The following is a 12,555-nucleotide window of genomic DNA, read 5'->3' as shown; positions in this document are numbered from 1 at the left end:
AAGATTCTATCCTTATTCTGTTTGCTAGGCATTTTCATTATAATGTGCCTTGGTGTAGAACTGTTGTAATTTTGTACATTTGGTGTCCTTATAAGCCTCTTGTATTTGGTTCTCCAATTCGTTCTTCATGCTTGGGAGATTTTCTGGTATTATCTTATTGAAGAGATTATGCATTCCTTTGGTTTGAAACTCTGTGCCTTCCTCTATCCCAATAACTCTTAGATTTGGTCTTTTTGATGCTGTCCCATAATTCTTGGATGTTCTGTTTATGGTTTTCTTCCCATCTTCACTGTTGATCAACTTTATTTTCCAGATTGTATACTTTGTCTTCATTATCTGACATTTTTTTTTCTTCCAAATGATCTAGTCTGTTGGCTATGCTTTCTATTGGGTTTTTTTTTTTATTTATTGTATCCTTAATTTCAAGGATTTCTGACTTTTTTTTCCAGAGTGTCTCTATCTCTTTCTTGAAGTAATTTTTGCTACCTGTATTTGCTCTCTTATCTCTTTGTTGAAATGATCAATTTTTGCCTGTATTTGCTCATTTAGGTCATTCTTTAATTCACAGATCATTTTAATTATGAATCTTCTGAACTCCTTCTCAGACATTTCATCAACTTCTCTGTCCATAGGTTCTGTTATTTAGTGTCCTGGTTTGTTTGGGGCATTATCCTCCCTTGTTTTTTTCATGTTGTCTATGTGTCTTCCTTTCTTGCAATGTGGATCTGAGATATTACAGTTTGTTTCCTATATTCTTGTAGTACCCATGCAGATTGTCTTTACCTCACCTTGATGTTGGGCTTCCATACCCTGTTGGTGTCCCTCAATGTATGCTACTGCATCTAAGGGTGGTGGTGGCAATAGCCAAGGTAACTCGAGATAATAGTTAAGGTGCCCCAAGATGGATGCAATGTTTTATAGAGATGGGGCTGAAAGAGTTGGCCTCACACTCCCTTTGTTATGCCTGCTCTGATATGCAGCTGCTTCTAGGCCCTGTCGTCAAAAAGTTATGGACTACTGCATGGGGAAGACTATGGCGATGACTGCAGTGTCCCAAGATGGAAGTGGGTTAGGCTTTGGCTTCCAGGTTGGACGAGGGGCGAACTTGGACCTACCCTGGACCTGGGTCACGTGTAAGTTGGTGTGGATGGATCTGGGCCAGGTCTGGACTCCCAAGTCAATCTGCTGGTTGGAAGAGATGGTCCTGTGTTGGAGGCTGAGCTCTGGTGGGTGCCTGCTGGTGGAGGGGTGGACCCAGGCCTACTGTGAGCCTGGATCCCACTCGGTCTGGGCTGGGTCTAGTGCTATTAATCTAGATAGGGTTATTTTCCTGTTGTCTGAAGAAATTATTGTATAAAGACGTGTCTCCTTATACTAAAAGTTAAACAAAACAAACATTTGGACAGAAGTTTTGAAACGGTGTGATAGAATAGAAAGTTTTAGATGGTGAAGTTTAGTTCTGTCTTCCCCCCTATTGGATTTCCCCCTTTTAAAAAGTTTATTGATTCTTCTTAGTTATTAATGATGCAGAATCAATTTTGATATAATTATACAAGCATGAAATATATTGTATTCTAGTTAGTACCCCATTCTTGTAGATAGATGTACATGATGGTGGGATTCACTGTGTTGTTTTCATATATGTACATAGGAAAATTATGTCAGGTTCATTCCACTGTCTTTCCTTTTCTTGTCCTCCCTCCCTTTCCCCCATTCCTCATTGTATAATCTATTGAACTTCTATTCTGCCCCTCACTCCCCACCCAACCCTCTTATTGTGGGTTAGCTTCCACAAATCAGAGAAAACATTGAACCTTTGGCTTTTTGGGACTGGCTTATTTCACTTGGCATGATAGTCTTCAGATCCATCTATTTGCTGGCAAATGTAGTATTTTTCTACATTGTGAAGAGAGAGACATGCTCTGCTCTGATTACTCTTTGAAAAGAATAGCAGGTTTTAGGCTGTGCCTAAACCTGAGCTACTCCATATTGTAAAGTAGTAGTTTTCCATGAACTACTCCATTTTGAGTCCAGGTGCCAAGGTAGAATGACAACACATCTTGTTTATACAAGTAAACAACCTCTGTCTGCCTGGCACCACCACAAGGCACACATTGATAAAGAACTTACACGTGCCATTTTATCAAACTTAATCAAGGAGTATCTAGACAAGTGGACTTACCAAATCATATCAGGAACACCAGACTTGAGAGCCTAACAACCTCATTTGATGAGAACACCTCACTTGAGTCCTATAAAAAGAGGAGCCCCCTGAGACAGAACACAGTGACACCTTGACCCCATGACCTGGTCACTCACCCACCGGGCTTCAGCAAAGCGTGGTTTCTCCTGCCTGTGATGATCACACACTGCCGACTCCAAGCTGACACCTTGAGCTGATACTCTGCAACGGAAACTGCCATCTATCTGGACCCTCTGCTTTGACAGCGCTGCAGAACTGGTTCATTAAAATCTTTATCTGGCCACTTTCAGTGACTCTTTGGCTTTGTATTCATGTTTCTCTCTCTCTGCCTGTACTCTTGATTCAGCATCTGTGGCCCTGAGTTCATTAAACCCTTTATTAGTCTTTCTGTGACTTATTTATATATTACTGTGTGAAGTATGTGTGACTTGAGTGTTATAGATAATAGAAATTAAGATTGGAATGAAACGACCTGGGTTTGCCCAGCTTATGACTACCAGGTGACCCACAAGTATTCAGTGAACTGCCATTGATAAAAGTGGTGTAGCTTGTGAATTCATTGTTATCCAATAAATTCTGAAATTGTGGAATGACACCAACATGTTTTCCCCATGTTAATGACATAGGACACTCTTGACTTATGTACACCAGGCCAGTCCTTTAACTTTCCTGGCTTGCTTTTCCACCAGTCAAAAAGGAAGGCAAGATTGCACGAGGAGGATACTTTCACGTGCTTGGGAATCACCTGAGGACCTTGTTAAAGTGTAGGTCTTGGTTCAGAAGGTCTTGGGTGGGTCTCAGGTTCTGCATTGTTAATAAACTTCTGGGTAATGCCCGATGAATATTTTGAGTAGTATGGTACCAGATCAAAGTGTCCCAAACTTGACTGAGCATGAGACTTGTCTCTATGGCTGTATTTTTGTATTCTATCCCGAGGGAGTCAATTCAGTGCATCTGCATTAGAATTTAGCAATCTCTATTTTTGACACTCGTGACAAGATTCTATTGCAGCTGCCAGCGTGTAGGAATTATTGCACTAGATTAGTGCTTCTCCACCCTGGCTGCACATTAGAACCACCTGAGAAGATTTAAAAATAAATATTAATGCTTGGGTTCCAATCCAGACTAATTAAAACAGGTATGGTGTCTTGGGTGGGTGACTCCTGTGTCCTCCTCCAATCTCTCCCACCCTCCTCTCAAGCAAATATGCAGCCAAGGTTGATCAACACTGATAATCGTTCACGGGGAGCCATTTTTAAAAGATTCATTTTGTTTTTAATTGAAAAGTCATGATTGTATATACTTTTGGAGTCCAATGTGATGTTCTTATACTTGTATACATTGTGGAATGACCACATTAGACTAATTAGCGTATCTGTCCCCTAAAGTGTTTGTCATTTCTTTGTGGTAAGAATATTTAAAATTCTCGAGTTTAGTAATTTTGGAATATGTAATATATTTTTAATAATGGTAGTCACCTTGCTCTGAAATAATCTGATAATAACTTTATACCCATTGGGGCAGTGTGCAAACAGGAACAGGGCTGGGGAGTCCGCAGGCCAAGATTCGTAAGCCTCAGTCAAACTCAGACACTTCACAACTCCACACAGTGCACCTGAGTTACTTCTGTCCCAATATCTCATCCTTTTGGGAAAACTGCCCAGAAGGACTTGGGTTTTGGGGGGGCTGGAGTCTCCCCTTTTCCTATCCATCTCTCTTTCCCAGTCTCTGGTAACTGCCATTCTCTCTCTGCTTCTAAAAGGTGTGTATGTGTGTGTGTGTCTCCTAAAACATTGTATATTAAATTTGATTTTTGGGGGGCTAGAGTCGTGGCTTAGTGGTAGAGTGCTCACCTAGCATGTGTCAGGCCCTGGATTTGATCCTCAGCACTACGTATAAATAAAAGTATTGTGTGCAACTACAACTAATAAATAAATAAATATTAAAATTTTTTTTGATTTTTTTTTAACTTTTCTGATGGCCTTAAGGGACCATTTTGAACCAGTGGCCTATGAGTTGGTTTTTAACCTTCCAACTCTTGAGAAAAAAAGTACTTGTTTTATTTCAGGTCCACCTCTTAGAGGACACTGGGTGGTCTTGAAAGAATATAATGTTTCTCAAGCCTCAACCTCTTATAGGAATTCATTCAAGAATCTGCTGATGTATGGAATTGCAGCTTCTGAAATCCTCCCTGCTGGTAGCGATAACGCCCTGATCCTCAGGCTCCCCATACAGGACTGCAGTGTATATTTGAACCATTTGGAGATTAAATGTTTGTAAATATCTTCAAGGACCAGAGCAGCCTGGGTATTAAGGAAGGTTGGCTTTTCCAGAATTCATGGCTCCATGTGTACTAAGAAAGTGAGAACAAACTAAAACTAGTTTCATCATCTCAGGGTCAGGGACCTGAGAATTCTGGGTGGTTTCCTTAATGGATTCATGTTTTTGAAACTCCTGGGCTGTCTCACTTTCTAGTATTGCAGCTCATTTGCTCTACAGAGAAGTTATTTCTCTGAAATCAGATTTCTTTTCTCCACTATGTTTAAAAACTAAAGGAAATTAAAATTTTCTGGGAAGCAATTTTAATTAATTTGTTATCTTGTTCTTAATATTTATTAATAATATTAGATTTCTCATTTGTTGAAACAAGAAGTTTTATGGTTGCAGGGAATGGAACGATTATATGACTATTTCATATATACATAGAATGTTTCAGTTAACACATGGACAAATTTACAAAAGAAGGTCATAGATCCTTTAGTTTTTGGCATTTTCCATCTAATTTGGTCTTATTTAAAAAAATCTGTCTCTTGTATTTCTCATTTTAAAATGTTTTATTGTAGTTTAGTTCTCACTGATAAATATAATTTTGTAGGTTTTTAGGTTCAATATTTAAATGTTTTTTTCTTATATATGCATTCACACACACATCTTGCTCACATTGCAAACTTTCTCTGCTTATATGACACAGTTAGAAAAGAATTTTGCATACAATAATATTTTATAAAGCCTTTCTGCTCCAATAGTTAGTTTGTAAAAACTTTGCTGACGTTATCAATTATTTAGCCTCCATAATTATCCAGAGTGGTAGTTATCATTATCACTAGTTGGTGTATGAGAAAACCAGTGACCTAATTAAAACTCCCCAGGTTTTTCAGCTATTCTCTTGGTAGCATTGAGAGAGGATCCAAGAGTGGAGAGACTATTTGGGACAGGGATTTTTGTGGTATTTTGATTATTATGAACATTTATCAGTTGATGAGTTCTTATATTAGCATTATGGCTAATTTACTGTACTATGGTTTTATAAAACATTCAGAAATGATAGGAACAGTTCTTTTATTTGTCCTCCATAGACCCGGAGTGCATATTATTAAAGAGTAATCCTTAAAGCTTTATGGTAGGGGCTGGGGAGGACTGGTCCAATGATGTCACTCTTTGATGGTCTAAGTTACTGAACTCAATCATAAAGTATAAATATGAATGGAAAGCAAGTTTCTATTCTTTTGAACTTTAAGTTGGTTTTAAAAAATGCTGAGTTTCTAGGTCTGATTGAATATGCAAACAGATACTATAGAACCTACCTGGCATATATCTAAATTGTTCTTATTCTGTGTTATTGGTTAAGATCCAATAGATTTTTTAAAAATGGTTTTGAAGTAATGGAAAATCTCCACTAGCCACTTTTGATAAAACTTTCATTTTTTTTCCCCCTACACAACTCTGCCTTGAAGCCAATAAGGAGAATTAATCTTCCATGCAGGAAGTTGCTTTAGGTCTTCCCCTTCATGCCTAATCTTCCTATTTTTCTATCTAACGCAAAAAAAGAGACACAGTTTCCCCTAGAAAGAGTTTGAATTTACAGATCTTTCAGGCAAGAATTAGAATTTAGGGAACATGTGTTCTAGTTGCTGCTTCTCCCTTTGGTAGTCTGGGCTTTGTAAGTTTCTGGCTTATTGTTTGTGAGCGATCAGTAGAAGGGAGACGGAGTTGTTTCCTGGGTTGCAGGTAGCAGGGACAGCATCAGGCCCAAGTCCTAGCACAGTGTGTTCCCCAAACACACTTACTCATGATGCCCACTACTCAGTCAAAATACTATCCCTCCACCTTTGGCCTGCCAACCATGGTACTTTTCACTTCGATCCTCGATACCTAAACACCATTTCTTCCCCTTCCCAACCTGTTGACATTTACTTTTATATAGATGTGAACTGGCATGACTTCAGGGCATCTTTCCTGACTAGGTCACATCCCTTGTTACATAATTATTTTTTTTTGGACATGATTTACTCATAGTTTCTTTTGTTATTAATTCTGTTATCGGGCAGAGTTATTTTTATTGGCATATAAGTGAAATAATGTTATTGACAACAAATGGGTAGTGATAGTTGGGTGCTGCTGAGCTGGACCCTGCTTTTCCATTGCAGAGCTATTAAGAGTGGTATGATGGGGAAGGAAGGGTAGGATTTTAATTGTAGAGTTGACTAGTAACAATTAGAGCTCCTGATTTAAACCTAGCACTTGTCTTTAAAAACAAGTTTGTTTATGAGAGAGGGAGGCCTGCAAATCTTTGGAGGTTTGCTTCAGACATGTTTTTAAAACCATGAGATGCAACCCTTCATTGAGGTGTGAAATTGATGTAATGGGTTTTGACTTACACACCTCAAACTGAAACAGAACAGAAAATGGTAGAGTACATGTCATGCAGTAAGTGTTGTCGTCAGAAATTTTTCAGTTGTATGTTCATGTGTGTTCATGCCTGTACACACTTTGTGTATGTCTACACCTTGTTATTTGTTTCTTACAATTGAGCTTCAGTTAAAAAAAATGTCTGAAAAATACTGGGTTGCTAAAGAGTACCAGAAGAGGTAAATCATGTCCAAAAAAATAATTATGTAACAATAGATGTGACCTAGTCAGGAAAGATGCCCTGAAGACATGCCAGTTCACATCTGAATAAAAGTAGATGTTAAGGGGTTGAGAAGGGGAAGAAATGGTGTGTAAGTATGGAGGATCGCAAGTGAAAAGTACCATGTTTGGTAGACTAAAGGTGGAGGGATAGTATTTTGACTGAGTAGTGAGCATCATGAGTAAGCATGTTTTGGGAACACAGTGAAGAAACAGACATAACTGCAGTGGCACATGGACTTTAATAGTAATGAGATATATGTTTGCATTAGTAGAAAGGTGAGGCTAGATTTCAGAGGGCTCTGTTAAGTCTGGAAGGGGATTGAAGATTTGATGATGTAAGTTATTTGGATTCTTGAGGAGGCTAGGATGGAGGAGGCTTTCAAGGGGTCAATTTGAGCATGAGAGTGAAAATCAGAAGGAGTTAAAGCAGGGAGACTGGGTGGCTGTGTGCTGGGCCATAGTTGTCTGATCATGAAGTGGAGAGCTTATGGATTAGAGAGGATAAACTGGCCTGGGATAAGAGGGGAAAGGACATTTTTGATGATCATATTTATAATTGATACTACATATAAAGGAAAATATGATATATTTATAGAGGAGTTTATGCTTTCTGAAGGATTTTTGCAGCAGTTGCCTCATTTTGATCTTCACTGTAACTGCTGTAGGTACCATGGAGAGATAATATTACCATTCTCATAGCTAAGCCTCAGCTCAGATGCTTTCCTGAAACTCCTGATTCTCTGGTCAAAAGGGATTATCCACTCTCCTCCTTGGGTTTTCTTTTAAATTTATTTGCAGTAAAATGCACAGATTACAAGTATACAGTTCAATGACAAATACGTTAACCTGTGCAAGTTATACCATCATAGAGAACAATGAAATCTCCCAGAATGTTCTTTTTTTTTGCCTTTTTCCTATGAGTCCCCTGTTTATTTCCTTCAGAAATTGTTGTTCTGGGTAATTAGCATATCCATTACCTTAAGCATTTATCATAAACAAAGAAAGAAATCCTTGTTCTGATCCCTTTTACTATATTAGCTTTCTCTGTATTCAAGTTTTATATGGATGAAATTATACAGTATGCCTATTTAAGTATTTGGCTTCTTTTGGTGATCATAATGTGTTTGAAATTCCTGCATGTTGTTAACTGTATCAGAAGTTCCATTTTAGAGCTAAGTGTTATTTCTTGTATGAATATGGCACAATTTGGAATCTGTTCTCTTGTTGATGAACATTTGCATTGTTTCCAATGTGTTGGCTCCTATGAATGAATCTGATGTGAACATTTTTCTGCAAGTCTTTTTGTTAACATATGCTTTTATTTCACTTGAATAAATATCTAGGGGTGAAGTTTCTGGGTCATAGATGAATATTTAACTGTACAAGAGACTGTTTTCCAAAGCAATCATACCATTGTAGATTTTCATGAGCATTTTATAAAGTCATCCAATTGCTTCAGATTCTCATGCTCGTTTTGTGGTGTTAGCCTTTGTAAGTACTCTGGTGGTTGAGCAGTGGTATAGCACAGTGATTTTAGTTGTCACCCCCCTCATGCCTGATGACTGTGAAGTCATATTTTGTGCTTACTACTACTGCATATCTTATTTAGTGAAATATCTGTTCAAGTCATTTGCTTACTTTGTCGATTAGGTTGTTTGATCTTTGGTAGGAATTTTTAAAAATATATTCTGGATTGGAGTTCTTATTGGATGTGTGTATTGTGAATATTTTCTCCTAGGCTGTAGTTTTCTATTTTCTTTACAGTATCCTTGAATGCTTAGTTGATTTTAATTTTATTGAAGCCTAATTTGGCATCTTTTTTTATGGTGATTGCTAAATGAATCTTATATAAGAAATTTTTGTCTCCCTCCATATTGCAAGATTTTCTCTTATGTTTTCTTCTAGAAGTTTCCTAGTTTGTACTTTTGTAGTTAGGACTATGGCCTTTAACTCCTTCGCCTTAAAAGACATTTCTGCTGGGGCCGTATCATTCAATAAACTGTCCAAACTGGGAAGTCCTCTTGGGATGGACACAGTTAAATGAGTGTCTCACCTGATATATCTCTATTTTTTCAGTGTTTAATTTTTTTTTTACCAGTTTCTGCCCACTTTTGTTTGTTTTCCTAGTGTTCTCAAAAGGTTTTTTCTCATATGTTGTTCTGTGCTTCTTGAATTAGTGTCTATTCTTCTAAGTTGGATCTGGTTGTTATACACTTATTTTTCTTAACATGTAAATTTGTTGAGAGCCAAGGGTATGTTTTATTAATCTTTATTCTATTCCATTGTCTAATCAAGAGCAATCCATTTTAAGTAGTAACTACTACTTAGCAAATGTTGAATTGCATTATTATTTTTATAAAGACTAACTTTGAGACAGGACTTCAAGTCTGCTACTCATAAGCCCATTTTTATTTTGAGTATACTACCCTGAATATGAGCCCAAGGGAGATTTTTTTTTTTGAGATAAGTTTGGAGTATTGTATTCATTTTAGAATTTTTACTCTTTAAAGATTTTTGTTTTAAAATATTTTTCATTTTTATGTTAATATTTTAATATTAATTTTAATTTATTGTCATGTTATCTATAAGACTGCTTAAAGTTGCTGCCTGAAATGATTGGATTTTCAATCAAGGTTGATACACAAAGATATTTGTTTTTTGTGTTAATTTTATATCTGAAGCAAACCTACTTTTCTATATTAATAAAGCAGAGATATTTCTTATATGTAATATTGGCAGTTTCTAAATTCTGTGTAATATGTGGTAGATAGTAGTATCTTTGAATAATTTTGTTTTAAAAGAAGACCCTTTATTTTTTAATTTTTAAAATTTGTTCTTTTTAGCTATCCATGACAATAGAATGTACTTTGACATATTATACATACATGGAGTATAACTTTCCATTCTTGTGGTTGTATGAGATGTGAAATTACACTGGTTGTGTATTCATATATGATTACAGAAAAGTAATGTCTGATTCATTCTACTGAAAAGAATACCCCTTATAACTATTTAAAATTATACTTCTCAAGATCAATCTAATATATACAGAATTTGTCCCGTAATTTCAAAATTGTATTAAAAGAAATTTTTGGAGAGGGGTCACACAATTTGCCTCTGTTGTCAAGTATTTTTGGAAAAGTGCCCATAGGGTCTTAATAAATTAACCCATTTTTAATTGTAATTATTATAGTCAATAATATTATAGTAGTAATCACACATTGTTTTCATAACATAGGGTGTACTGAATGCAAAGAGTTATCATAATTTCTTTAAATGGCATTTTTAGTTTGTGTATAAATCTTGTATGTATTGCAGATCTCATTGATCATCATGCTATATTGATTTCATAGGTTAGGTTACTTGTACCATAATCAGCCATCTTTTTGAATTTGCCTCTTTGATTACTTGAAAGAAGTAAATTATTAAATAAGGCTAACTAACTTTCTTTGTTTCTTTCTTCCTTAGAATCAAGTTTCTTACTGGGAAATGCCCAGATTGTGGATTGGCCTGTAGTTTACAGTAATGACGGTTTTTGTAAACTCTCTGGGTATCATCGAGCTGACGTCATGCAGAAAAGCAGCACTTGCAGGTATGTCATGGAAAAAGTTAGGAATCTTTTCTAAAATTGAACACTCTTCTGAAAGTAACTAAAAGCTTTCCCCTTATTTGGACTCACATATACAATCTATAGGGTAAAACTTATATTAGTAAACTCAGAAGACTGGATTGTCAATGGAAATATGTAGTTTAAAGAGCCATTGTTAACTTTTGCAAAGAGAGAGATTTTTGCATATCTGTGAATTAATTCATTCATTCAACAAATACTTTTTGATCAGTTTCAATGAGCCGGGAGCTAGTAAAGATGCTGAGGGTTCAGAGGAGCATCCCATGTCAGAGAACCACTGAAGGATTCAGCACCTGTGGAGGGACTAACAGTGTTTTAAAGAAAATCAAGATCAGCGGAGTTGAGGGAAAGGAAGAGGGAAGGGACGAGGGCAGGGCAAGGGGAAGTGCTGGGGACTGAATTAGAGCAAATGACATTCCTTGCTTTTATAATTATGTAATAATGAATCCTAATGTTATATGTAACTAAAAACAACCAATAAAGTAAAAAGAAAAAAAAATAAACAAGCCCCATTCAAGGAGAACACCATGGTCCATGAGTGTTTAAAGGACATGAAAATGAAGTGCTTATATCCTGTGTCAATCACACGTGCTTTGTAATGTTGGCATGTTTTACTGTTGCTATTTTGATTTATGTAAAACAGAATTCTGACATTTATATTACTTCTGGCAATTTAAAAAATATACATATGCCATTTCTGTAAGTTTAAAGAGAGTATTATGATAAAAGGAGACCAGGAAAAAGAAAACTGTATATAAAAAGCAATTTAGAATCTAAAACTTTTTCACAACAATTCAGTAAGGCCAGATGGGGTGTTTTTTTCCCCTTGACTTAATTTTTCTTTTAAGCTCTCAATTAAGCTCTGAAATCAAACTATTTTAGAACTGTGAAGGATCTAAAAAATTTTTTTTTTAGTTTGATCCTGTTTTTCAGATGAGAAAACTGAGGTTGAGCTATGTTAAGCAAAACAGTGATTTACCTTTTATCTTCACATTTATACTGAGAAACTATATACATATATCTACATTTACATCTATATGTTCATTCTGAATCTAAAATGAAGCCAGGGATTTCATATTATACTGGTGAATCTAAGCCTGACTAAACCTTAAAGAGCTTTTGCAAAACATAGATTCCCCTACCTCTTAAATCTATTGAATCAGACCCACCAAAAGCAGGTAGATAGGGTCAGTAGTTAGTTTATCTTGATGTTTATCCAGGTTTGAGAAGTAGTCTGATCAAGCCTCCTCTTCCTTCCTGTATCTTCCCCTAGCTGTCCTCCCTACTATAGTCATTCCTACATGCAGTCTTTACTTGCAGGTATGCAGTTGGTAAACAGGAGTGATGAAAAGTCTGGCCTTTGGTTGAGAAACTCCTTTGGTGGCACTGATGTCTTTGTGACTTTTTATCCATAGGGCAGGCGTTGCCTTTTGTCATTAGGGGTGTGTCGTATGTTCTGGGAGATTGCAGGTCTGCGTCATGCATCACCCTTTCCTGTATCCCCTGCAGTTTTTAAGTTAGGGAAAGGTTAAATTTTGTGGTTGACCTTACCCTGTGCAATAGGCATGATAGAGAGTCCCAGGGAACATTGATGTTCCCACAACTGCTGACATCTCATTTTCATACCAAGTCTGTCTCAGATGCCATCTTGTACCTGAAGGTATTTATGATTTCCCCCCAACAATAGGTGTCTCTCTTTTCTTTGATTCCTCCTAGTTCTTTGTGTGTATTTCTGTTGACATCACTCTTTAGTCCTTAACTTATCCCTTGGTTTTGAATTTTTATTGGTTTTGTTGTAATTTTGGGGCAAGGA

General features: G+C 36.6%; 1 protein-coding gene across 1 annotated transcript in view; it reads left to right on the top strand.

The window, feature by feature from the left end:
- Nucleotides 1-12,555, top strand: part of KCNH5 (potassium voltage-gated channel subfamily H member 5) — a gene marked incomplete at both ends in the record, with an annotated part of 313,594 nt that overhangs the window by 15,425 nt on the left and 285,614 nt on the right. The window contains one exon of the mRNA XM_081293274.1: nt 10,583-10,706. Within this exon, the coding sequence (XP_081149400.1) occupies nt 10,583-10,706 (124 nt within the window). The remainder of the gene's footprint in view (nt 1-10,582; nt 10,707-12,555) is intronic.

The sequence above is a fragment of the Spermophilus citellus genome (genome assembly GCF_964194105.1).
Source record: "Spermophilus citellus genome assembly, chromosome: 4".
Taxonomy (NCBI): domain Eukaryota; kingdom Metazoa; phylum Chordata; class Mammalia; order Rodentia; family Sciuridae; genus Spermophilus; species Spermophilus citellus.
Note: the sequence above shows the minus strand (reverse complement) of the source record. Positions and strands in the feature narration are given on the sequence as shown.